Source organism: Chelmon rostratus, chromosome 7 (assembly GCF_017976325.1).
Source record: "Chelmon rostratus isolate fCheRos1 chromosome 7, fCheRos1.pri, whole genome shotgun sequence".
In the NCBI taxonomy this organism is placed as follows: Eukaryota; Metazoa; Chordata; class Actinopteri; order Chaetodontiformes; family Chaetodontidae; genus Chelmon; species Chelmon rostratus.
Window position 1 is genome coordinate 3132779 of NC_055664.1, and position 25086 is coordinate 3157864.

A 25086-nucleotide genomic window follows, 5' to 3' on the forward strand; every position below is an offset into this window, starting at 1 on the left:
TGTGCGTTGGGTACATACCGAAGTCGTGATTAATTCAAAGTGGTTTTAAGTGGTGTTCTGGTTACTGTGTGCATATAAGTTAAACTGCAACTGAACACACGATAAAACTATTTATTGAAAACTTTTGTACGACGTATTTTTCTAGCTCTTTGTCTACGTGCCACTGGAGGTCGCTGTGACGGATGTAAAATGGCGTTAATTAGCAGGGTAACCACAAGGTGGTGCTACTCGCACTACTTTAAATCACTCCATAAACAGACACGCACAGCCATTGACGGCGCGGCACGACCATAGACATACAGTCTACGGATATTACTGCGCAAGAGTCAAAATGCAGTCTTGTAATTTGCCAACACAGATGGAAAACAATTTATGAAGTTACTCTGGTAGAAATAAAACGTTTTCTTGTGTCACATCGGTTCTGTTTACAAGCGTTTGAAGGACCTGATCAACTGACCTGTAGAGTCAGATCATGTGACAGAATGGAGGCGTCGCTGAAAACATTCACCCGTTCACCACATACACACACCACCAGGAACCCATTTCACAATAAACGGATAAGGCGACAAACAATTCTGATCAACTCAGTTCATAACGTTTATTTCCTCACATCGCAATGAAATGAGGGGAGCATGGGGGCCAAAGAGTCGAGGATAGGATTCCTGTCGTATGACGAGGCCGTTAAAAGAGGTAAGCCGAAAAGCAACGGGCTAAATCCACCTCAGTTGTGCTAGCCGAGCTAACTGTCAGCTTTTAGGCTAGCCCGGTACATAAGAGGAGGACGTCCTGACCACTCGTTAAAATGAAGCGGTTTAAGTGGCTTTCATTACTGGATAAGGTTAACTCCTGCAAAGAATGACACACGGCCTCCATATATCAACTGTGATCCATCATTTCATTCGGCATAGCAAAATGTCGGAAAGCCTTACGGATTCTAATAATATGCGAAGTTTAACAATAGCTAAGCCAATATTTTCTGCAGTCGTCTTCCAGCCAGAGCACACTAACATTAAGTTGCGGTTGGCTGCAGTTGGAAGCATTTCCCAGCAATTTAAGATAATAGATTATAGCTGAACATCGTTGTATGGGTTCTGTCCAGCCTGAATTGAGAAATTCTTCCTAGCAATGTTGAAATAGTACTGACTGGTATTTTATAAAGCGTGTGTCTTCGCTTTTAAGCAAGGTCACGTAAAATTGACAGATTTTTTAACTGTGCTAGGCGTGACGTTCTCACCAAAGCTGCGAAAGCATTGCTTGACGGGCTAGTGTTGGCTAACGAGGAGGGATCGGCTGCTTGACAGTATTTGCTAAAACAGTTGTGCAGACAGCCTTGCATGTGTGATAACTGTTGGCTGACACTACAGTGTGCCACTTAGCTTAGCTCTGACCATGTTAGCTAGCTAACGTTGAGTAACGTTTATGTATGTGCAGCTACTAGCTTACTCGTCTACTAGCCGTTAGTTAGCTGGGTCGCTACAGCTAAGTTCCCAGAGGGAAATGTCTCCAGACTGGTCGTTTTAGCCGTCGTCTGGCGGATTTCAAGTCTAGCCATGTGATATGGGCTAACGCGTATCGTCAGTGTTTGTGCCAGAGGACTGTCAAGTTGCTCCTGCTAAACTGTGTACGAGTTGGCTAACGTTAGCTGTGGAGTCAGGACGTTTGGCGGAACAACAATCAGATGTGCTTCATGTCGCTGTTGATCAGAATTTAGCCTGTGAACATTGTTTTTAAGCCGGGGGAGTCATTGATTGATCTCTTATAAACATCAAACAGGATGTATTTGGCCTGTCAATTCACCTTCTATGGAATCATATGTGCCCTTTATACTACCAGAGCAGGTTAACTTTATATGCAAGAGGAAATGTAGATAGAACACGCAAAGCACAAAGCTGGGTACAGCTGTGTTGTAAATGATGCAGTCTCTGTGTTGGTGCACTTATATAAGATGTGGGTGAGCATTTATCAGGAAGCAGATAGATATTATCCCTGATGGCCTTCTTGTTGCACTTTGTACCCTGGGTTGGCAAAAGCTGAACTTTGTTAGGCTGGATTCCAGGCTGTGAAGGGCTGTTACACATTCATCCAGGACAGTGTCCTGTCTCTACCAGGGTCCTATAGGGTGATCAGACTGATCTGTCCTTTGTGTTCATATTCATCTAAATGACTGTAGTCTTTTACTGAAGTGTAAGTTATTTTCGGCCAGGATTCCTGCAGAAGCCCGTTTTTGAGCAAACCTTAATTTGCTGTCGCCTCTATTAGCTAAATGGCTTCTTTTCAATATCAGCTCCTTGTGTGGTGGTTTGGACATTCCTCAAGCTGATTGCTATTCCCACTCTGATGATCACATGTGACCACACACACACACACACACACACACACACACACACACACACACACACACACACACAGGCGGTGGAATTATCCAGCCATCCAGCCTTATCTGACCAGTCACATGGCAGCCTTCCTAATTCCCACAGCAGGCTGAACTGCAGCAATTATGAGGTCAGTTTTCATGTCGGCTCACTCTAGTAGGACACCACAAGGATAATGGTTAGGGAGCATCCTTTTTGAAAGGTTAGGCTTTGATATGTTCCTGTAGAAAACCAAGGATCAGTCAGACTTCCTTCAAGCCTAATTTTGCAGGGTTGATTGTGGGGTTGGGTATCATCTGGTCTTTTACACTAAATAAACAGTTACAGTACTAAACAGAAAATACTGTAGCTTTAAACTGAAGCACTTCCTTCGCTGAAATATTATCATATTTGCTTTCTCTGGCATAATACGACACCTCCCCCGACTAACTGCATGTCATGCTACGTATATTTATTAGTCTAATAAACAAAAAGTCACAAATGTCAAGAAAGGAAATATATTTCCGCCCATTTTCCGCCGTGCACCTTCTGAATGTCTCTTTCACTGAAGACTACCTTAATTGCCTTGTCACCACATCGTAAGACACACTTCATTCAAACTCAGCAGACGCAGAATTAAACTCTGTTTTGGTTTGTCTTTCCATTGTTTCATCACCAACCCTTAATTCACAGAGATAGATGTGAAAATATTGTGGCTCTGCACGTTGCTTTCCCTGCTGCCTCTGTTGTTGCGGACCTCTTTGTTACTGGGTTAGTGTTGCTGACTGGGAGTGTGTTGCTGAGTAGCAGCTCTCACTTATTCTTCGGAGGCAGACCATTAAATTAGAAAAATAAAATAACAAAAAAAACCCACAGCCAGAAGGGACTCAACCAATATATCGTTCAATCGGCAAGCTCTGTTTGTTAGTACTTTCTAAATACAAAATTTGCAATCACCATTACATTACGAACCCGAGGAAAGGCTACTGTCATCATCATCAGTGGCCTCCCCATCGCTGGTGCCAGGGATGTCCACACTGCGGTCTGTGCTTGGCATGGGGTCACACAAGCAGTCAGACACAGTGCATCTCTCCGCACTCGTGTATCCCATGCTTCACCAGATGTTTCATTCAATTTAACACGTTCCCCACCTTAACATGCAATAGTTTTTAAACATTTGCTTCACAAACTCATGTTGGATGAAGCGCATCCACGCCTAAGACCGTTCAGCCTAAGGCTTTTTAACTTTGTTTCTAAGCTACCACTCGCTAACAGTAGGCTACCTGCTCAGAGAGTGCTGCCATCAGAGCGAGTGTAATGTTACCGGCTTCTGTTGCCGGGCAATGAAGTGAAAATGTTTCAATGCACAGCTCAGGCTTTTAAGTGACAATGTCATAGAGGAACCAAAATCTGTGTAGTGAGTTTATCTGGTCGATACCAGCCATATAGGAAGTGGTGACATGTTGGTATCAGGTTTCAATACCCAACCCTAATTGATTGTGTATTTTCTGTTCACTTTGTTTACAGTTTCAGTGCAGCACTGTGTGATTGCAACCATATTTCTAGAGTCAAGTATTTGCAGGCGAGTTTTTGCATTAAAAGTGTGATGAATTCAATTACAGTAAAGATTTTAAATGGATAAGAACATGAGAGATTTTTGAAGTCAGAACATAATCAGTGTGGCTGCTTGAAACGTTTGGCATGTTGAGACCACAAACAAGGTTCAAAATACATTTCAGCCTGTACAGACACAAGTCATTTCAGCACTGACACTACTCTGCAACAATAAAGAAGAGTAAAGTTACCAGTTAGAGCAGAGATTTAACAGATTGATGTTGTAGCAAGTCAAGACAGGAGGTCAGGACTCAACAGTTCACTACACCAGAGTGGAGAACTGGCCATCCAGATTTTCAGGGGTGAAAGTCCTCTTCATTTTTCCCAAAGAATGTTCAGTGACAGGATGATTGAACATTTACTCAAATGTGCCCAAAGCTGTCCCCGTTGATCATTGGTGTGCAACATTAGCACGTGTGATGGAATTCATTTGAAAAGAAGTCAAGGGTACAAAACTGTGTACACGACTTAAAGAGAAGTCATCTGAAGTCCAGATCCCGAATCAGCTGGGTTGTTTGCAAGGGTAATGGGGAATGTAGAGTTAGAGGTTGAGCTGTGTCCTGCTTGTTGAATAAATTCAGCATTTTGAGTAAGTCCACGCTTTGATTTCGGATCAGGTGTGGTGCAGTGTGTTTTCCTGTCCTGAAATGCTGAATGTTTTGATTTTATAGCCCCGGGCAGCTGATTAAGCTCATTGTCTCCTCCATGTAGAAAATTGATAGAAAAAGAGATTGGTCAGGAATGAGGATGAAGCATTTATAACCTTGTGGTGTTGTGAAATGATCGAGATGGCTAGTGTGACTCAGTGTTGAGTAACATCAAGGTTGATGTTTGTTGTAATCACCTTTAAATAGCAATTTACAGTGGACAAAGAAATCACTGCTGAAGTAGTAGCTGACTGTATGTACTCTACCTGCAACAGATAACGCCTGATAATGTTCAGTTAACATAACTTTTGTCTGTCCTTGCCAGAGGTGCTTTGATGGTAATAATGAAGCCATAGATTGTGGAGCCGTTGTATTGCATTGCATTATGTTGGCAGTGTTACCACCTCTTCACGTGAATGTGCTCATAGGAATCCTGGTGCGGAGTGTCAGCTGACTGTTGTCCTTTTTAGCCAAAGTTTTGTGAAGCTGGTTAACTCAAACATAGCCTGACAGGCTCCAGTTGAAAAGTGTTGATCTGTTTCTACAGGATACGTAAGTGTTTTTGAAACAAGCTGTATATCCCATGTGATCATATGTTCTTATGATCTAAGTTCTGCTTCATAGATTTTCCTAAAAAGCCCCTGGAACTTCCTCACGGACCATTTGGGCCTTGTTGGTTGACCACCACATAGTTTAGTAATGCAGCCATGGTCATGGCTCTAACTGCTCTGACACACAGCCACAGTCACCTGAGAACTGCACAGCCCTGCATTTCTGGTTGATGTCAGCAGGCCTTATCGGCTGAGGTGATAGACCGCGGCTTTGCATTTTGAGCCTGTGCTCCCTGGTTTGTGGATGTAGATTTGTCCACTGCTGCCACAAAGGCTTCCAGTCAGCTGTTTGCTGTGGGAACATGGGCAGGAGGTCATTTAGTTGCATATTTGCATGGTTGATTGCTGTCTAACAGTACATGTTTAGGTTAGCTGTAGATAGCAGGACTGTCTAAGATGCATTTTAACAGTATATTGCTTACATTTCATCCGCCGTATACCTGATATATGTGACATTCCACTGACATCTAGAAAGCCTTGATTCAAAGCCTTTGGTACAAGGTCTTAGCATTCTAAAACACAGGTATGTGCTTCTCCAGATGACTGGAATGTTTTTTTCCTTGATAAATGATTAACATTTTATCAGTTTAACATTGAGTCGTCAGCGCGACAGACTGTTGAACAGGCTCCTTAATCTGAGCGTTACTCAATCATTTTGGTCCAAGACTTCCTGTAGTGGGTTTAAATCAATAGCACATAGTCTTAAGCCTTTAGTATTATAAGATTCACAACAAGGGTGTGTTGTGTACTTTGCTTTTCCCCCCCACACAACTGTGGCACGTACAAAGCCTTGGAGAATGGCGTGGCCTCATCTGAAATGAAGACCGCTAAAGTGAGGCAACGAGTGGCATCTACAGCTATTGTCTGTGTTATAACCTCATCAAGTCCGATATAATACAACAAATCACAGCTTCCTATAGCAAGTTTTCTTGACTATTGAATATTAATACAAAAGGCACTACAACCCCTTCCTTCATCAGGTTTCATGTTTTTTTTTTTTTTTTAAACCAAAATAGTAAGGTAAATTTCACAGGTGGTAGATCTCTGGTGTGACAGACTCAGATATGCAGTGTCATGATGGTAATGTTTGGCTGTGTCATGGTTCCACAAACTCGAAGACGGCAAACAAACTTACAACAAAAAGGGGACCAGCCTCACAACACAGTGGTGAAACAGGACGCCGAAGTGGGCGAAACACAATGAAATAGGCACAGGACTGGCATTCAGCTCAACTGATACTGATTCTGCTAGACCCAGATCTGCCGTGGTACCAATTCTTAGGATTCACTCGCGTATTTGTTCATAATCATGTCCAAGTCCAATGGGCCCTTTGGACATTAACAATAGCTCTGTTCCTTTCAAGTGTTCCAGTAAGTCATGACAGTCACTGTGAAACTCAGCCATCATTCATTATATGATTTACACCTGTGCTTTTACTACTGTGACACATTAAAATGTCCTCTGTGAAAAGGCCTATTATGCAGTAAGTCCAGTCACACACAGGTGAGCTTCAGCGCAGCTCTACTGTCCTGTAGAATAATAACTCCACTCTGAGTTTTGGTTTGACTTTGACTTTGAGAATTAAAAAAAAAAGAGACAAGTGCCTGGTTGGTTTTTTTTTTTTTTTTTTTTTTTTGATTATTCATTTTCCACAGATATAACGGTCACAAGACTTTACAGCCTGCAACAGAGCACAGAGGGGATTATAGCACATTTCTAAGTATTAGTATGATCAATTTAGAATTGGCTCTGAAATGAAAATCATGCTGTTTTTCCTCGTTCCAATTCCATTAAACAGCAGTTTCATGCTAAATATTTTGGTGTCATGCCCACAGGTGAAATGAGCTTTTTAAGAACAGCACTCTGTGTATGTTCCTGCCTGCAAGCACTTCTGTTGACGCTTCACCATGACTAAAAGGTCACCATGGCTCACGTGAGTTCAGTATTTACATGCTGCTCCAGACGCCCGCTCTGTGCCTGGGTGTTTCCAGTCTCGCTGGTAGCAGCAGGTTGGCCAGGCCCAGCTTTATTTGATAGGACAGCAAACACTGAGTCACAGCAGGACGCTTCGCTGGCTGCTGCTTTGCTGCCACAATATTTTAGTAAGGCGGCCCAACACCGAAAACCTGCTGTGAATGTGTGTGAGGGGAATGCAGGTGTGTGTGTACAGTAAGTGAGAGATGGCTAGGGATGCAGCGCTGTGTATCTGGCAATAACTATTGTATGTTATGGACATTGTCTGAAGTGTGTGTGTGTGTGTGGGCGGGAGGGGGGCAGTTGCAGGAATCAGACCCATTGTTTACCCTGCATTGAATGGTAACAGTTGCAGTTAATGCAGCCCAGTGTCCAAGAATACACCCATTGCATCACGGCATCAACAATACACAAACTGTTCTCCATAATGTGGATGCTTTGTTTCACACCCCCAGTTGTCCACTTGTAGTTGTAACAATTTTGCCATTATGTGGTAGTACTATTTTGTCATCAGGTTTGCTTCAGTCGTATAATAGAAGACTTGTTCAGAAACTAGACTTTTTTTTTAATTTGATGTGTATATTATCTGTAGCAGTGCCTTCGTATGTTTCTGTCAGCCTTCACTTGAGTTAAACAAGAGTTTGGTCCTCGTGTGTGAGAAGAAGTGAGAGCCAGCAGAGATTGTAGTTGAATTTCTTGAATTTAAACTTGTCATGCTGATGATCAACTATTAGAGCTGAAAAGAAAAAAAAATGGAGAAAAGCAGCAAATCCTCACACTGGAGAAGCTGGAACCAGAGAATGATTGGCATTTTTCTGGATAAATGATTTCAAAGAATAATCAATAAAACTTCTGTCGATATAATCAATGAAGAAACAGCTAATCATTTCAGCGCTTACTGAAGTCACAGAATGTTTGTTGGGAGTCATCTGGTGTCTCCACACAGATGGCTGTTCATGTTCTCTTAAAGCTGTCGTAATGGTAAATGCTGTGTGGTATAGGTCAGCGGTCCCCAGTGTGAGGACAACAAGTTGGAAGAATAAATCTGAGGGGTCGTCAGGTCAAGAGGCGAGATACGAATTTCGAAATTTGCATTCTCTTTATTAATCAAAGAGAGTCCAACGTGTTCAAAGCCACTTTAAAACAAGGAAACTCCTGATGGCCTACAAATGCTGTTGACTTCAACACTGAACAACCTGTGGGAGCATAAAAAAATGATAGAGTGAGGCAGGTGTTGCACTCCCTGCTCGACACTACCAGTCAAAAGTCTGGACACACCTTCTCTCTCAATGGTTCTTCTTTATTTTTATTACTTTCTACATTGTAGATTCATACTGAAGACATCAAAACTATGAAGGAACACGTGGAATTATGGAGGAAACAAAAAAGGGTTAAACAAACCAGAATGTGTTTTATATTTTAGATTCTTGGAAGTTGCATTGATGACAGCTTTGCTCACTCTCTGCATTCTCTCATTCGGCTTCATGAGGCAGTCACCTGAAATGGTTTTCAGGTAACAGGTGTGCCATGTCAAGAGTTAATTTGTGGAATTTCTTGCCTTTTTAATGTGTGTGAGACCATCATTTGTGTTGTGCAGAAGTAGGGTTGGTACACAGTTAACAGCCCTATTTGACTGCTGTTGTAATCCATATTATGGCAAGAAGCACTCAGCTAAGTAAAGAGAAACGACAGTCGATCATTGCTTTAAGACATGAAGGTCAGTCGATCCGGAAGAACTTTGAATGTATCCTCAAGTGCAGTCGTAAAAACCATCAAACGCTGTGATGAAACTGGCTCTCATGAGGACCGCCCCAGGAAAGGAAGACCAAGAGTTAGAGTCCGTCAGAGTTACCAGCCTCAGAAACCGTAAATTAGCAGCACCTCAGATTAGAGCCCACAGAAATGCTTCACAGAGTTCAAGAAGCAGGCACATCTCAACATCAGCTGTTCAGATCTGAGTTTTCTGTTTCCACTCGCCATGTTGTTGTGAGAGGCAGAAAAGGTGAGAGGATTGTTTCAACATGTCTGGTTCCCACCCTGAAGCATGAGGAGGAGGTGTGATGGTGTGGGGGGGGCTTCGCTGGTGACACTGTTGGTGATCTATTCAAAATTCAAGACACACTTAACCAGCATGGTTACCACAGCATCCTGCAGCGACATGCCATCCCATCTGATAATGACCCCAAACACACCTCCAGGCAGTGTGAGGGCTATTTGACCAGGAAGGAGAGTGATGGAGTGCTGCGGCAGATGACCTGTCCTCCACAGTCACCTGACCTAAACCCAACTGAGAAGGTTTGGGATGAGTTGGACCGCAGAGTGAAGGCAAAGGGGCCAACAGGTGCTCAGCACCTCTGGGAACTCCTTCAAAACTGTTGGAAAACCATTCCAGCTGACAAGTCCCTGCCAAACACTGCCTGAATCTACAGTAGATGTAACGCTGAATGTCCGCCGGCTGTGCTTCCACACACTGCTCAGTTGTCTTAGGTGTTGAATGGATGTCACGATGGAGTTGCTGCTAAGGTGATTAGATGTTCCTCACAAGCATTGTTGCTTTTTCCTTCCCATCTTTCTTCAAATGAAAATTGGATAATATGCACTTCAAACGGTCTCTGCTCAGACTGTCCGTTAAACACCGTGTCACTGTGGAGGCTGAGCGAGCACAGGGTGCACCGGAGTGAACGTTCATCATACAGGATAAATAATGAGCCCTCAACCTCGCCACTGGACTCCAGGGGGATTTATGATACGTGCACATTATAAGATGCATGATCAGAAAGCTCACTGCCACATGACTAATGTGTGCAGTGTGACTTTGATGTGCATAGACTAGAGTCAGCCTGCTCATCATCATCATCATCAAATCAACTGTATGTACCTACACGCTGTGCTTCACTCTTTTATTGGAGGTTTTTACTTTATTAATAAATGTTGCTGTGAAAGCTGCACAGTCTCTGTAAAAGTTTCCCACAGACCCAATCAAAAGGATTAAAGTCAAAGCAACCAGTTTGAGATAAAGTGAGCTATATGAGATATCAACAGTGGAGAAGAGTTTGCTGAATAGATGGAGACCAGCCTGTAATGCGGATTCGATAATGCACTGCGCTAAGATCTAACGTGGTAGTAACTGAAGAATGTGTAAGTGGGCTTAGAGTTTCAGTGGAGACAAAAATGTGTATGTTTGCTAAACAATAACAGCTGCAATTGTTAATGGGAAGCTGCATTCCAGAATCACTCACAATGAAACTGTTTGCCACAGAGCCTCTTCTTCTTACTTTTTAATTTGGGGCTGGGCATCCAATTTAAATACTTCCTCATGCAGACCTTTTGGCCTTTTTATGCCTTTATTACAGACAGTAAAGAGAGATGACAGGAAACAAGGAAGCAAGATGGAACAAATGAACCAGGGACGTTGCTGTTGGCCCAACCCCTGAATTGCTCGTTTTTTTTAATCAGCAGTCCTAAATCCAAAGAAATTCACTTTATTATCTTGTAAGTCAAAAACAGCCCCACACAGTCCTCACAGTTCAGAAGCTGGAACTGAGTAACTGTTTTATGCTTAGAGAATGAATGAAGTGATTTAAAAGAAATAAGACAAATCAAGTAATTAATTGAGAGATAGTTTCAGCTCTAATACTCTTTGGTCTAAGAGATTAAAAAAAAAAAATCAGAACACAAGTATCATATTGGCACCAGTATCAAAATGTTCAAGCCATACCCAGTGGTGATTGTAATACACTGCGCAGTTAAAAAGCCTACTGCACAAGCTACACAATGACTGCGGTTTAGCAAAGATTACTGTGTGCTTATGTGTTGTAAATCTGAGAGAAGTGAGGTTTTTACTGCAGACGGTGGAGCATTAGAGGGGGGAGAGGAGAGACGGGCTGCTGATTTGGCTCTGCAGCATCTCCTCAGAAGATTTTATGCTTCTCGTCTCGTGAACGCCATCAGCTCGTACCTTACGTGACTCACAAGGGTGATCTATTCTCTGTTACTGGAGCTGGTGCACTCTGCTGATCCACGTGTATGATTGGCTGCCTGCACTGTTGCTAAAGCCTGTGATTCAGCTCTTTGACACTAATCACTTCTATACTCCAATCAGACGGCTCATACATGACTTTGACTCAGAACACAAAGGTGGTATGGTCTTAGCAACACCATGCTGTGAGAAGGTGGACATCCTGCTGCTCTGGAACACGCTGCCCACTGTGTCACTTTGGCCAGTGTTTTAAAATGTATAACCAGAAGTTTATTAGTGGCCCCTGAGCAGCTCCACTGGTGCAGTTGGGGGTAGTAAGGAATGAGGGGCAAGGACTGCTCTTTCTCTCTTCCCACACCTCAGATTTATCATATTTGGTTATTTGTTGTTATTGTTGTTTTTCTAATAAGTTGTCCTTATTATTAATGTTGCGAATGTCCACAGGTGAGCAATTAGGCCTGTGACCCTCCACACTGGGGGCCGTCAGGGTTGTGTTCTCTCATCTCTGCTGTGCTCACTGTGTAAAGATGATTATATCCTGCAGATTTTTGAATATGCAGATGACACAACAGTGGCGGTGATGATTTAGCTAACAGCTCTGAGGTTGGGGCCCTACTGGAGTGGTATAATACCAATCACCTTGGTTATAAACATCACCAAGACTAAAGAAATGCTAAATGACTTTTGCAGGCGTGAGTTGGTCCTCCCTCTGTTTCTCATTAATGCCCAGATAGAGCTGACTTCTTGCTGCAGAACAAGCAAGAAGTCAGCTCTCTCAGCTAGAACACAAAAGGCCATGGAAACCTGCATCCAATAAGCAACTCACATTAGAATGAACATCTTGCTACATCTCTTAATACAGCTTCGGCTCTTCATTTGTAAAAAGCAGGTGAAAGGTAGTTTGGACAGAATTAGACATCCCCTCTTCACATCCAGGACACCAATACTGAACTTCAAATGCAGCTTTAAACCAACACCAGTCATTCAGAAGCAAAGTCCTCATGCAGAATTTTGCTAACATAGATAAAGGGGTCTTTTTTGTTGTTTTTTCATGTCCTTGGCTGGCAAACTGGACTCAGAATGTCAGTGAGCGCATCATTGATTGAGATAGCTAGTTTTTGTTTCCTTTTCCACGATTCAGCTACTTTCCACTGTGCATCAGGAAATGGTTCCTTTGTTTCGATGGAGTACAGTGGGCCGTTTTTGACAGCTGCTGTACCTGCAGCACAATGTGTTACAGCGAAGGTCTTATCTAACCGATATCTTCCACTTGCCTTATTCCATCCTGATTGCTGTCTTGTGGATTATCCCAGGACATCCCGAGGTGATGCATTATTATTTTCTGATGACTTTTTCACCTCAGTCCCCCACTTGTCTCACCAGACGCGCCAGATGGTTTGTCACACAGAACCCTTTGGGAAGCCGTCCTTGGAAAGGGCAGGCAATTTCAAAAAATACTTGGCAGTTGGTTGGATAAACCATCTGTCAGCATCTATCATGGCTAATTTCAACCAATCAGATCAACGGGCCATATGATGCAGTAGGAAACAGTTCTGGTATACCTGATGCTAAAGCAGCCTCAAAGCTAACCTCTTTAGGAGCCACAGTTGTTGTTTTCGAACAGTCGCCTCTCTTGCTGTCGTCACCATTAGCCATTAGCTGGTTGGAGAGGACTGTAGTACAGCCGCAAACACATAACATGAAGCCTGAAAACACGGCCTGTCAGGTCACATGACCACATGTGATCTCACGGCTCCAGCTGCCTCATATAGCCAGTGGCGTTCCTGCATTGCAACTGTGCCTCCAAATACCAACAAGCTCTCAGTAGTAGGGCTGCCTCTGCTTTGTTTGCTGTAAAACGTTCTTTTGACTTTGACTTTTCTAATTTGTTTTTTATGAGTTCTTTTTTTTTCTCCCAGGGAGCCATCTTCAGACGCAACAGTCATTCCCTGTAATTCAATTCTCTCTCTGTAGCCGTGTGAGCAATACCCGCTTTCCTACTTATGCAGGTGTTAAATAAGCACATAACCATTCTCATCCGTCTTCATGGAGGCCAAAGCAGAATTATGTTGGAGTTGAGCTTTGGAAAGAAAGCTGTTTTTATTACTGACCTCAAATGAGCCCATGGAGAAAGAAAGGAAATGGTACAAATCACATCCCTCCAACGTGATAACTGATGTGTGCGACTTTGGGAATGCATTGTTTTGTTTTGTTTTCCACTGTAAGTAGGCTCCCATGCCTGGTCAGTCACTGGGACGGACCACTGTGTGGACCTGTCCTCACCAGCTTGTCAGATGTCAGGTTCATTGCCAAGGAGGTTTTCACATGCAAGGAACCTTGCCTTGGTTTGCCGGTGCGTGACAATAAACATAGAACGAGGAAATATAAATAGTGATGAAAGCAAGTACTGCAAATCAATCCTCTGCCGTCTCCACTGTCCCCAGAGCATTGAGCTCCACATTGTTCTGACTGCACCAGGTCACCAGATGGTCAGTGTCCCACCTGTAGGCAGACTCTTTGCCACCAGAGAAACAGGTGGTGCCTCTGTGAACTTCACGAGCTTGTCTGACTGGTGACTGGAGGTGCTGTCTTGCTTATTTGACTGGAAACATGGAAACAGCTAGCCCGGCTCTGTCCAAAGGTAGTAAAATCTGCCTGCACTCACCTCTAAAGCTCACTAAGTAACAGGTTTTATCTTGTTTTTATTATAATCTGAAAAAAAAGAAAAAAGTGCAAGTGTGTAGGACCATTTCCTCGCTGGATGCACTGACTTCCTGGAGTCTTGTTGTCACTGCGAGGTTGCCAAGCAACCAGTGCAAGCTCTCTGACTCCAGGAAGTCACTGAAATAGTCCAGCACATATCCCCATAAAACCACAACATTGCATTTTTACACTTCTGTTTTTGTCCTTCTGTTTCCTGGAAATGAGTGTTTCACAGAATGTTGAACTTTTCCTTCTCACAGCACAATTAACAAAATAAAGGAATTAGGAGAATTTCTGTAGAGGTCTATTGTGGAAATAAGTTAGAAGGTGCCTCCCCTCGTTGTGACATCACCAGTTCCTCGTCAGTCCCCAGTTGCATCATCTGCTTTTTTCAGTCACTTTGTACAGTAGGCAATGAAGAAGGCACAGCCGAAGTGTGTGTGAGAGAGAAACAAAGCACAGGAGAGTAGTTCGCTGGATTAAACACGACTCATGTATTTGGAATATTTGATTGACGCGATGATTCATTTGCTTTGCATGTTTGAAGCCAACTAGCAAAATGAAGCTGTGTTCGCTCTCTGTTAAGGAGACGACTCACACAGCTGAACTGTAAGAGTGGTTTATGGTTACTGTGGATAGAAAAAGGTCACCAGGCCAACCAAGGTGTACTTTTAAAAGGCCTCAATTAAAGGCGGAAAGTGTGTCTGCTGTAGCACACATACGTTCTATTCAGTTTTGCTTCTGTTATTTGGACTGTCAGATAGAGGTGTTCGTGTGTGTCCAGAGCAGTTTACCTGCAGTCATTTCTGTTACTACTCTTTCATCATCTATTATTTATTTTCTGTTGCTTTGTTAAAGTCATCAGTAGAGAGAAAGGCCAGAATTTTAGTCCAGTTACATGCACGCACTTGATGTTTTTTCCCTCAGTAGCCTAGAAGTGATTTTGGCTGCATTCCTCGCCTTTAAAGTCAAATTATATGGTCTCTGTTTTACAGCAAGTTTGGTCTCTGGGTAGTTTTTTTGAACGTTTGTGTTCGAGCACAATTAAGTCTTAAGAACAGCACGGCCATCCCTGACAAACAAAGGACTGGCAATACTTCAAGTCATTCTCATAGCTGGATGTGAAATGATTCGGGTTGCAGTATAATAGAGTGAAGTTCATTAGATATGCACGTTCACAGTTAACCAGGAGTGTTTGGAGACACCAAGTGAGACTATTATCTTTCAGATTACAAGTTTATTTTTGAAGTCTGTATTAACCATAAAGGAAGGAGACTTTTAAGGTTGAGACATCGGTAAGGTTGATTGTTGCTGCTTACTATCAGTATGATGTTCCTGCTGTAATAGTTCTGATATTTAGTGTATTTTGTTGTTATAATTTTAATGTTTGCAATTCCAGTTCATTCCATGTCTTTGTACTGGAAGAAGTACATTGCTGCACATCGCTCTGTGTGTGTGTGTGTGTGTGTGTGTGTGTGTGTGTGTGTGTGTGTGTGTGTGTGTGTGTGTGTGTGTGTGTGTGTGTTTGTCTGCCAGCTGGGTAGACTTCAAGTTTAAACCTCTGGCCATATGGACTCTATCGCCCTCTACAGGCTGGTGTCAAAAGAGTTCAGAAGCAGATGGAACGGACCAAAACATGGTATATAAACATGTTGTCCCAAGTGAAGTTACAGCAAGTCCAGAACCTCCTGGAGTGGTCATGATTGATCGATGATCAGCTAATCATTGATACCATTTATTTGCAACACAATTTTAACATGCTGATATTTTCAGCAGCTGGATTTCCATACAGTTGGTAAAGTGTGCAGATCAGCTGTAATCAGAGCTCTTGATGCTGAGAGCTTTTACATGACAGGAACAGCACAGTAATACACATTGCTGCCCTTGCTATTGCGTTGTTGTACTGTGGAGAGCTTAACTTGTGAAGCACTGACAGAAATGTTATGTCCGGATTACCGAACACCTCAGCGCAGGTCAGAGTGGAGCAGCTTAGTAAACTGTTAGCTACCCGTGATGTGACCTGATTGTTGATGGAAAGTTGTGGTTGCTTGGGTGAAATTAGAGAGAGAACAGAAGCTGAGATAATGGTAATGAGCTCAGCCTCACAGCAGGCATCACATTACTGCTGTATTGTGGTAATGCTGCCTGGAACCTTTCCAGCACTACTGATGCAAGTCTTAAAAAAAATCATGTAAACTGTGCTCAGAGATGTTTGTCAGGGAGCAGATTTATGTCTCATTGCTACACTCCAGGGAAGGAGGCTGTAACAAAGCTCTGTAGCTGTGATGTAGTCTACCCCTTTTAACACAAACCTTCAGCCCATCTGCTATAATGTGCAGTCTATATGATATGATGCACGTGACTAAAAGAACATGCAGGTGCCCAGCTAAGTTACCTTAAGTCTATCTGTGTTAACTGGCATCCTGTCTGTAAGGCAGCACTTAATGTCTAATGTCTCGGGACAGTTATTTAGTTAAGAAATGTTCCCAAAAAACATGTTTCGTCTCAAGAGTCCAAAATTCCAAAGGTGTTTTATTAATTTCATGTGAAACAGAGCAGTGCAGCCTAGCTGTATTTGTTTTAATTGGTTATATTTTTAATCAGTGGTCAAAGTGGTCATTTTTGTTTATGTTCAGTCAGTGGACCTATTCATTCATCAAGTTATGGTGGTTTCAGCACTAGTGTGTCCACATCTCTGCTGGCCCTGCTTCAGTTCAGCCAGCAGCATATTGCACAGTGTGCAGCTGAGTCTGGAAAGCTCCATCAGTGTTTGATCTGGATGTGTGACAATAAAGCTGAATGTGTTTCATTGCAGCAGCAGAGCAAGCAGGATAATTGTTGCCATTGGGACTCCATCCTAGTATCTCTTTCACACACACACACACACACACACACACACTATCCGTGCCTTTACCACAGTGCAGCAGAGGACAAAAGGGATGTGTATGTCATGTAGTGATGCTGCTGATGGTTACGGCTCTGCACTTGGGCCAGTCATCACACGGGAAGACCCTGAACTGTGCATGTGCATGTGCATGTGTGTGTGTGTTTACCAGTTTTATTGCTGTAGTCAGTGGCAGAACAACACTGAGTGTTGGACATGCTCTCATTTCTGTGCCTTCACACCCTGAGTGTGATATACACCAGTACCCTTGTTACATAGTTTTGATGAGTTAAATTAAGAAAATCAAACTTAGGTCTCCATTTTGAATTCTTTGAAGGTTTTATTGCTGGCCCTGCCCCTCTGAAAATACCAGGGCGCCCCTCGTGAGACGGAAATCTCACCGGCTGTATTGTGTGGCGATTGCAGGTGATTGAGTCTGACTTGTCTTAGACTAAGATGTTGTAAGCTGACATTTTCAACTACTGCTAGATGGGGCCGTGATGCTGTAGCGTTTCCAGCTGCACCTCCCGTCATCGTGACAGTCTCAGTCTTAGGTGCATAAGGTTTTGCTGTTACAAGTGAGCAGATTCCAGGTTGCTGCTCAGATGCTTTGAGAGCAGAGCTGTCTCTAACTAGTCTAACTGAATCACTGTTTGCTATAAATGGCCAATTCATTGATTAATTTGTGTCTGACTGACTCAGGTATGATTGGATGTTGACGTCTGATTGGTCAGCTGTTATGGGCTGGAGTATGATGACCATCTGTTATTATTCATTATTGCTTTTTGATTGTTCTCCTATCAGCTGAGAGTCAGCTCTGTGGGTAAGAACAGCAGTTCTGGTGATCATTTAGCTGCGGTATTGACACCGATTACTCAGCTGTCACCGCTGCAGTGTTGCGAAGTCGAACGGCCGCGGTTTGTGGTAAACCTCTAATTGACTGTAGCTCAATGGAAGATATGTTTGTGTGTGTAAGCACGTAAAAATGTAAGATGTGAGTACGAGTGTGTTTTGACTTGTACGAATACCCTGTGTTAAGCAGCCTCTCTCACTTCAGGTAGAATTCCATCAGTCTATTTTTGGGTTGTTTCTTCCAAAGCAAACAACCCAAAAAAACAAAAAATCACTGCTTCATAATCAATGTTGCATAAAGTTTTGGAATCCTTTGCTTGAAATTTTGAGACCGTCCATCAGACGACGTAGATGAAAGGACTCTGGTTTGTTGCTGGGTATCGATTCAGATTTCAAGAATCGATTCGATTCCGATTCTTGAGATTCAGAATCGATTTGATTCGATTAGATTCGGGTTAGTGTTATTAAAACGTTTTTTTGAGCTGTTTCCTGATTGTCTAGTTGTGCAACATATTAATAATAGTTTTATATTGACGTTTGGCAGCAAATTAATGAAGCATTGGCAATTAATGGTGGTTATAAGACGAGTGAAAATGGCGAGGACCAACCCCCTCCCAGAGTATTTTACAGACATGATGTACGGCAGAATTACTGATGCATTATTAAAAATATGACATTAAGAATTCACCCAAAAGCTGTTGCTGTTAAATACAAATGTACCTTTAATTTGGCCATTTTGTCCACAAACAGCTGTGAAGTAATTCATCAAAATGTATAAAAAATAAAGAGATTCAGTCAATGTGAACAAAGTGCTGCTGCTTACAGGCTAAATAATCAAACTAATGTGAACAACATCAGAGGTAGAAGGGTACCTGAGAAAACAGAAGTGTCTCACAGTTTTTCTTTAGAGTAAATCTCACTGTAAATCTTTACAAGTATAAGACATTCAATTGCTTTCGAAATGCGAACATGTAACTGGACATTTTAAACTGAACTGTAAACTGTCTAAAAGTCACATCAAAGCTTTAGTGCACATGCAGCGACATCACCAAGACAGCATGTCCAAGTCCACCGCCGGACCACAACAGAAAAAACTTAAGGAAGCTCTACAACTACCAGCTAGCTCTTTTCTGTTGTGGTCTGGCGGTGGACTTGGACATGCTGTCTTGTGGTTCCTGAGGTTGGTCGTATTTTCGCAAAATTTTATCTCCATCTGGCATATCTTGCAAATTGCTTTGTTCACCCAGGAAAAAAATATGTATATAAATGTATAAAAAATTAATCTTTGGACGCGAGAATCGATTTTTTTTTAAATAAAATGAGAATCGATTTAAAATCGGCAGATCGATTTTTTGAGCCCAGCACTATTGTGCATGTCATGTCCTGGTTAGTCAGGATGATCCAAATCTACATTCTGTAGAAACAGTGAAACTTAGCTAAAGTTGAAGTAACACTGTGATGGACAGTAACATAGACTGTTTTTGTTTTTTGGTTGTACTTACTGTCGCCCTGTTAGCAGACAGACTAATTGAACAACAAAGCATGCACAGTTTGCTGATAGTCACTTCTGTTTTTCTGTCTTTCCGTCTCTAGTCACTGATGTGGAATTGAAGCGGCTGAAAGATGCCTTCAAGAGAACCAGCGGCCTCACCTATTACATGACCCAGCAGTGCTTCTACAGGGAAGTGCTGGGAGATGGAGTTCCCCATAAAGTTGCAGAGGTAAGCCACAGTGATATCACACACCATTTGCCATTGAACATGAGTGTCAGTCTGTCTGAAACAGGTTAGTTTAAGTCGATTTTAGTAGAGCATCCACTGCCCCCCAAATGGCTGATCCTGTAGAAATGAGGTGATATAAAGGGCTCATTCTAAGGTAACAGAAACACAACAGTTCTCAGTTTGGGGTGATTCTACACAAATGAAAACATAATTCTTCTTATTATGTTCAATTTCTGCCAGTAGATCCCCATAAATCCTGCACACTGGACTTTTAACTTTAGACAAATTGAAGAGGACTTAGGTGGTTTTGTTGAGTGTGTTGTGGGATATAGGGATCGATACTAGCTTGGATAGCGTTACAGTCAGGGGTGTCTAGCAGAGACTGTAGTGACAAGGCGATAACTGGACTCACACTTTTTTGCCTGGAGCTCTGCTGTGTCTTCCTCCCCTAATCACATGCCATACATCAGAGAAGAAACTCTGGACCAGGTACAGTAGGTGGATCCTTACTAACCTAAAAAGATTTGATAATAATGCAGTGTTTCTCCCAGTCCTGCTCCGCATTCCACTAGGAGACTCAAAGGTCCAATGAAAAGGCATCATTACTTCCTTAGTGTTGTGTGTTTCCTGTTTTAAAGAGCATGATGTTGCCGGACATTAGACAGCAAGGGATCAATCTTAAGTGTAAATGGGCCATCAATTATGGAGAACGGCAGTAGGAATAGTCCCACAATGCCTTGTAGGGTGGATGCTTTTCTGGTCCGGCCCAGTGTATGAGCTTAACCTGGTTTGATTTTATGTGAACCAACTAAACTGGCATTGTCATTATGTGAGGTTCAGGCAAATTAAACCGCAGCCTGCATCAGTAAACTGTGCAGACGGTGCTAACTCCAACCTGCGTTAGTAATAAGCAATTGAAGCCGTGCTTAACCTCCTCGGGTCGATGATGTGGCATCAAAATGATATTATATCATGTACGACATACTAAATATCTCTGGGACACTGCATGCCAGAGACCTATTCCTTTGTTGCTTAATGTAATTGTTACCGTTGTGCCGTTCTCATGAGTGCTCCGGTGCAATCGTATCCATACCAAAAGCTTTGTAATCCAGCCTTCAACATCAGTGTCTCTTTGGAGACTTTATAAAATAAGTCCTAATGATAAACCTGACACTAAATGAATGTCAGGGCTGTGTCCCTGACTTGTGGATAAATCTGAGGCTGTGGTCCTTTCTTTTTTTATTTGTTTTATTGGATAGTGCAGCTGAAGAGAGACAGGAAAGGGGGGAGAGAGAGCGTCTACCAGGTGAGCTACTGCAGTGCCCCAGACACCACACCTCTGATCTCAAGCACATCCTGCAAAGGATTAACATATTTACAGAGGCCCTTTTTGTTTATAGATAAAGTTTCGATATTTTTGCAGGTTGGACTTAGCCGGAATACGTATTACATGTATTATTTTGATGTTAAACTTGCACAGCTGAGTCATGTGCAACACCTAGTGGTAACATTTGGTCCAGTCCGGTCCTGTGTTTGGCTTGAGAGTCCAGTGTGAAGGATTTAGTGGCATCTAGTGGTGAGGTTGCAGACTGCAACCAACTGAATACTCCCTCCCTCACCCCTCCCTTTCCATGTGTGTAGCAGAATGTACCATGGCCGCGAAAAACGTGAAAGGTGCTCGTTAGAGTCTGTGTTTTAGCTGTTTTAGTTTGTCCATTCTGGGCTACATGGCGACGCAACATGGCGGACTCTCTCTGTGGATGTAAAGAGCTCATTCTAAGGAGTTAATATCTGAAAGTTCTGCTTTGAATACATTTATGACCATCGTTGATGGAAGATAATGGAGCTCTGAATTCATGCAGTTTAAAATCCAGCTGCTGAGTGTCTGACTTACAGACACACTCTCTGACTTGGTGCAGACCATACTGGGCAGAGCAATATGACAACATGTAATACCTTCATTTGCATCATACACATCTCTGGTCAGCATCCAGTCCTCATATAACTGCAGTAGATACCTCTTGTTTCCCTCACACAGCTCCATCTGATTGTAAGTGACTGAGCTGTTTGCCACCACTCTCCCCCACTTGTTTATCGTCCGTTGCACAGTTCAGAGCTGATCTCCTTCCTGTGGCTATTGAAGTTGGCAGATTCAGAAACCTTCAGGAGGAAAACAGATCGTTTGAGCTTTGTGATTTGGAATTAGGAAAGGAAGTCCCAAAAAAGTATAAAAGGAAGTATTAATATAGAGTTTGATGATTTAAGAGGGTCAGTTTCCATGAAGCAACAAAACCCTAAAATATTGCGCTGTACAGATATTTGTGTCATCAGGATACACTGACAACACGTACCATGTCTGTAGAGTGTGTGTGTGTGTGTGTGTGTGTGTGTGTGTGTGTGTGTGTGTGTGTGTGTGTGTGTGTGTGTGTGTGTGTGTGTGTGTGTGTGTGTGTGTGTGCGAGAGCGTGGGTCAGTGAAAGCACTTTGTCCAAAAGCATTCTATAAATGCAGTCCATTTGCCATTCACTGAACACTACAACATGTGTCTTCTCTCGTTCTCTGAGCATCTCTCTTTCCTCCCCTTTGTCACCATGGCAGCAGTTACTGCGGTGACAGCGGTCTAAGGTTACTGCTGGTCTCTTCAAACAGAAACATGGCTGCCGCACAGTCTGACAGTTCAAAGAAAGCCTGAGCCTAATCAGTCAGTCAACAAACAGACCAGTTCTTTTGAAACGTGCAGAAATCTCAGTTACACGTAGTTTACAAAACTAATCTATCTGGTGCTTTAACACATTCTTCTTTAGGTTGTTAGTGTTCATAATGATGATACACAGATTCAGTGGCCCTCAGCAGAGGAGCATACATAATGCTTTCATGCAAACAGGAGGCTCATTCCATTAGCTGTGTTTAAAGTGATTCTAGGTGGGATCTGTCAAGGTCACACAGGCTGTTTCACCTTCGAAGGATATGCTTCTAGTTAATGGAGCTCAGCGTCGCCTCATATTTTCAGTCATATGTGTTTTGGTCATGTGATTACTGATATACTAACGTATGTATTGAAAAATACACTGACATCGGTGGAACAACATGATGCTGGGAACCACATTGTCTGAAAAATCATGCTTTACTTTATTTCAGTTCCTCTCATCATCCTAGGAGGGGAATGAATTCATGGCATTTGTTTTGTGATGTCATATCATATAATTTAATAATTGTAGAGAATATACTGTAGGCCTCAGCAGCCCGTTGATTTTACTGCAGGAGGGGACTAGTGTAGATGATTGTAATTGTGATTTATAGCAGTTGTTGCTGTACTTTTACGTTTGCATCACTTGCAAATACAAAAAATTATGTTATTATGGTGAAGAGGAAATACAACGAAGAACAGGAAACAGGACCAGATTTTCTTGAACGCTAACTCAACAATACTTACAGTATATACGCAACATTATGAAGTACAGACTCGTACAGTGTCAACAAAAACTGAGCTCTGTGAGCTGGGAGTTAACAAATGCTATTAAACCTAATGACAAATGACATCACTCTGTTACAAATGTTATGAAAAGTTTCCCATGTCGAAGCCCCGCCACGTGTTTCTCAGACAGCAGCTCAGAGAGCCCTGCAGTCCAGATTTGCTTCTTTCAGGGATTTTTTGTAGAGTTTTACAAGATCAACAAAATACAGAAAAGTTTCTCCGCCCAGGATGTTCCTCAAAAAATACAGATCCCACGACGCAGTCTCAAAACAACCTCAAAAGAGACTGCCCTGCCTGGCTTCAGGCTACAGACAGCCGGCAGATTAAAGGGAACTAATGAGTTGATTAATATGCAGATGATTCTATGCTATGCTTCGAGCTCTGTGAACGGTTTGAGTAGAATTATGTGGCCTTCACAGTCACCAGATCTCAGCCAAACTGAACACCTGTGGGGGATTTTGGAGCACTGTGTCAGACAGCTGTCTCCAGCATCAGCACATCATCACATCAGTACTGGAGTAATGCTGTTCATCGCTCCAGTGGAGTTCAGATCACTTGGAGAATCAATGACAAGGAGGACCAGCATCTTACCAAGACAGTTGATGTTGGTTATTCCTTTAGTTTGCCACCCATTGACAGTATACACACACACACACACACACACACACACACTGAGGGGTGTTGGATGTCATTTGTTTTTTCGTATTAAAAACACAGGACTATCCATCTTGTTTTCCTTGCATCTCTTACGCAGGGTTTAGCCATTCAGCGTACCAACTGACCTTTGTGCCTTTTGTAGGCAGGATGTGTCGTCTCTGTACATGATGTCATGCAAACTCAGTGGAATACAGTGAATGCTTTAAAAAGGCTTCATAATTTGATCTCTTTCAGTTTTACTCTTAAGTTACAGCAATGACCGTAAATGTCCTCAAAGCACAAAAGTCCCCAGAATTCTGAGGTGGATGCCACAGTCAGTTTCTTTATTTCTTTATTTATATACACATATAGTAACACAGATTAAACGTTGTTCCTGCTCTGAAATAGTGTGGCATAGACAGTAGCCTGAGTCATTATATAAATAGAAAATTGTCAGTCAAAACAAGTCTTTTCTGTATCTTTGTGCTTTAGACATCGTGACAGATGCCATGCTGCCGTCTCACAAGGGAAGTAAACACACTGTCAGGCAGACTGACAAGAAGTATGGCTTTGTAAACTACATGAGAGGCAATCTGCTTGTGTCTGAATTTCTGTTTCTCACACACATCGCCTCACACTGCGTGAATGTGGTTTGGAACAACTAAGGAACATGCAAAATATTGAGTTAAAGAGGCTGCACCTCCATTCATTTGGTGGAAACAGCAGAGGCCCTTACTGCTGATGCAGGCTTTGAGTTTAATTAAGTTGTTGTCTCTAAGACCATTGTCCTCTGGTGACATCACCCGGCATTATTGTCTCACACTCGACAAAGAAATGGAACTTTCCATGACAAATAAACTGACCTTTATGTGTAAGTTCAGTGTAGTTCCCCTAATCTCAACCACTACCTCACACCTGTTTTGCATACGTGATCTATTTAGTCTCTGGCAGTGTTACATCACTCAGAATGCTCATTCAGTTTAAAATATCTTTTTAAATCAAAGAGTAGAAATACTACATATTTATCTAATATTACATACTACAATCCAGGTAATTATCTTGTTTATTGCTATAAAACCAGATCACGCTGTATCGTAATGTGTGATGCGATGTGAAGTCAGTGCAGTCGTCAGTGCTGTAGAGTTTGAGAGGAAAGATGTCTGAGTCTGATGAATGAAACATCAAACACTGCAGGTTTGCTTCATTCATTCAGCTCTGTGGATAACAATGACTGAAGTCAACTCAGTCGGAGAAACTGTCAGGTCTATTTTCATGTATCATTTCATACATGTTGTTATATTTGAATCAGTAGATCATGCATGTGTCCACAATTTGAGTTTGTTGATTCTTGATTCCTACCCACCACTTTACTAACAAGGAGTTTCAGCAAGAGTATTGTTTGAACCACTGGGGCAGTAGTTTCATTAACTGAGGACAGAATAAGATAAGCCTTTATTGGTGGCTGGGGTGAATTGGCTCTTGCAGCAGCACAAGAAATTAGTACAGAAAAATAGAGAAAAGTAAAAAAAAAAGCAGGTATATATAAAGGTAAAATAAGACTAGAAGTAAAAATAGAACTATTCAAGGGAAATTAAAGGCACACGTCTGGTATTAAGCAGTGCATGCCAGACTAATATAT

General features: G+C 42.3%; 1 protein-coding gene across 4 annotated transcripts in view; it reads left to right on the forward strand.

Annotated features, from left to right (window-relative positions):
• The first annotated feature begins 562 nt into the window (after nt 1–562).
• The window catches only part of usp32 (ubiquitin specific peptidase 32), a 62193-nt gene continuing 37669 nt past the window's right edge, over nt 563–25086 (forward strand). For all 4 annotated transcript variants that reach the window (XM_041941489.1, XM_041941492.1, XM_041941490.1 and 1 more), the window contains exons 1-2: nt 563–690; nt 19209–19336. In XM_041941489.1, the coding sequence (XP_041797423.1) occupies nt 633–690; nt 19209–19336 (186 nt within the window). In that variant the 5' untranslated portion in view covers nt 563–632. The remainder of the gene's footprint in view (nt 691–19208; nt 19337–25086) is intronic.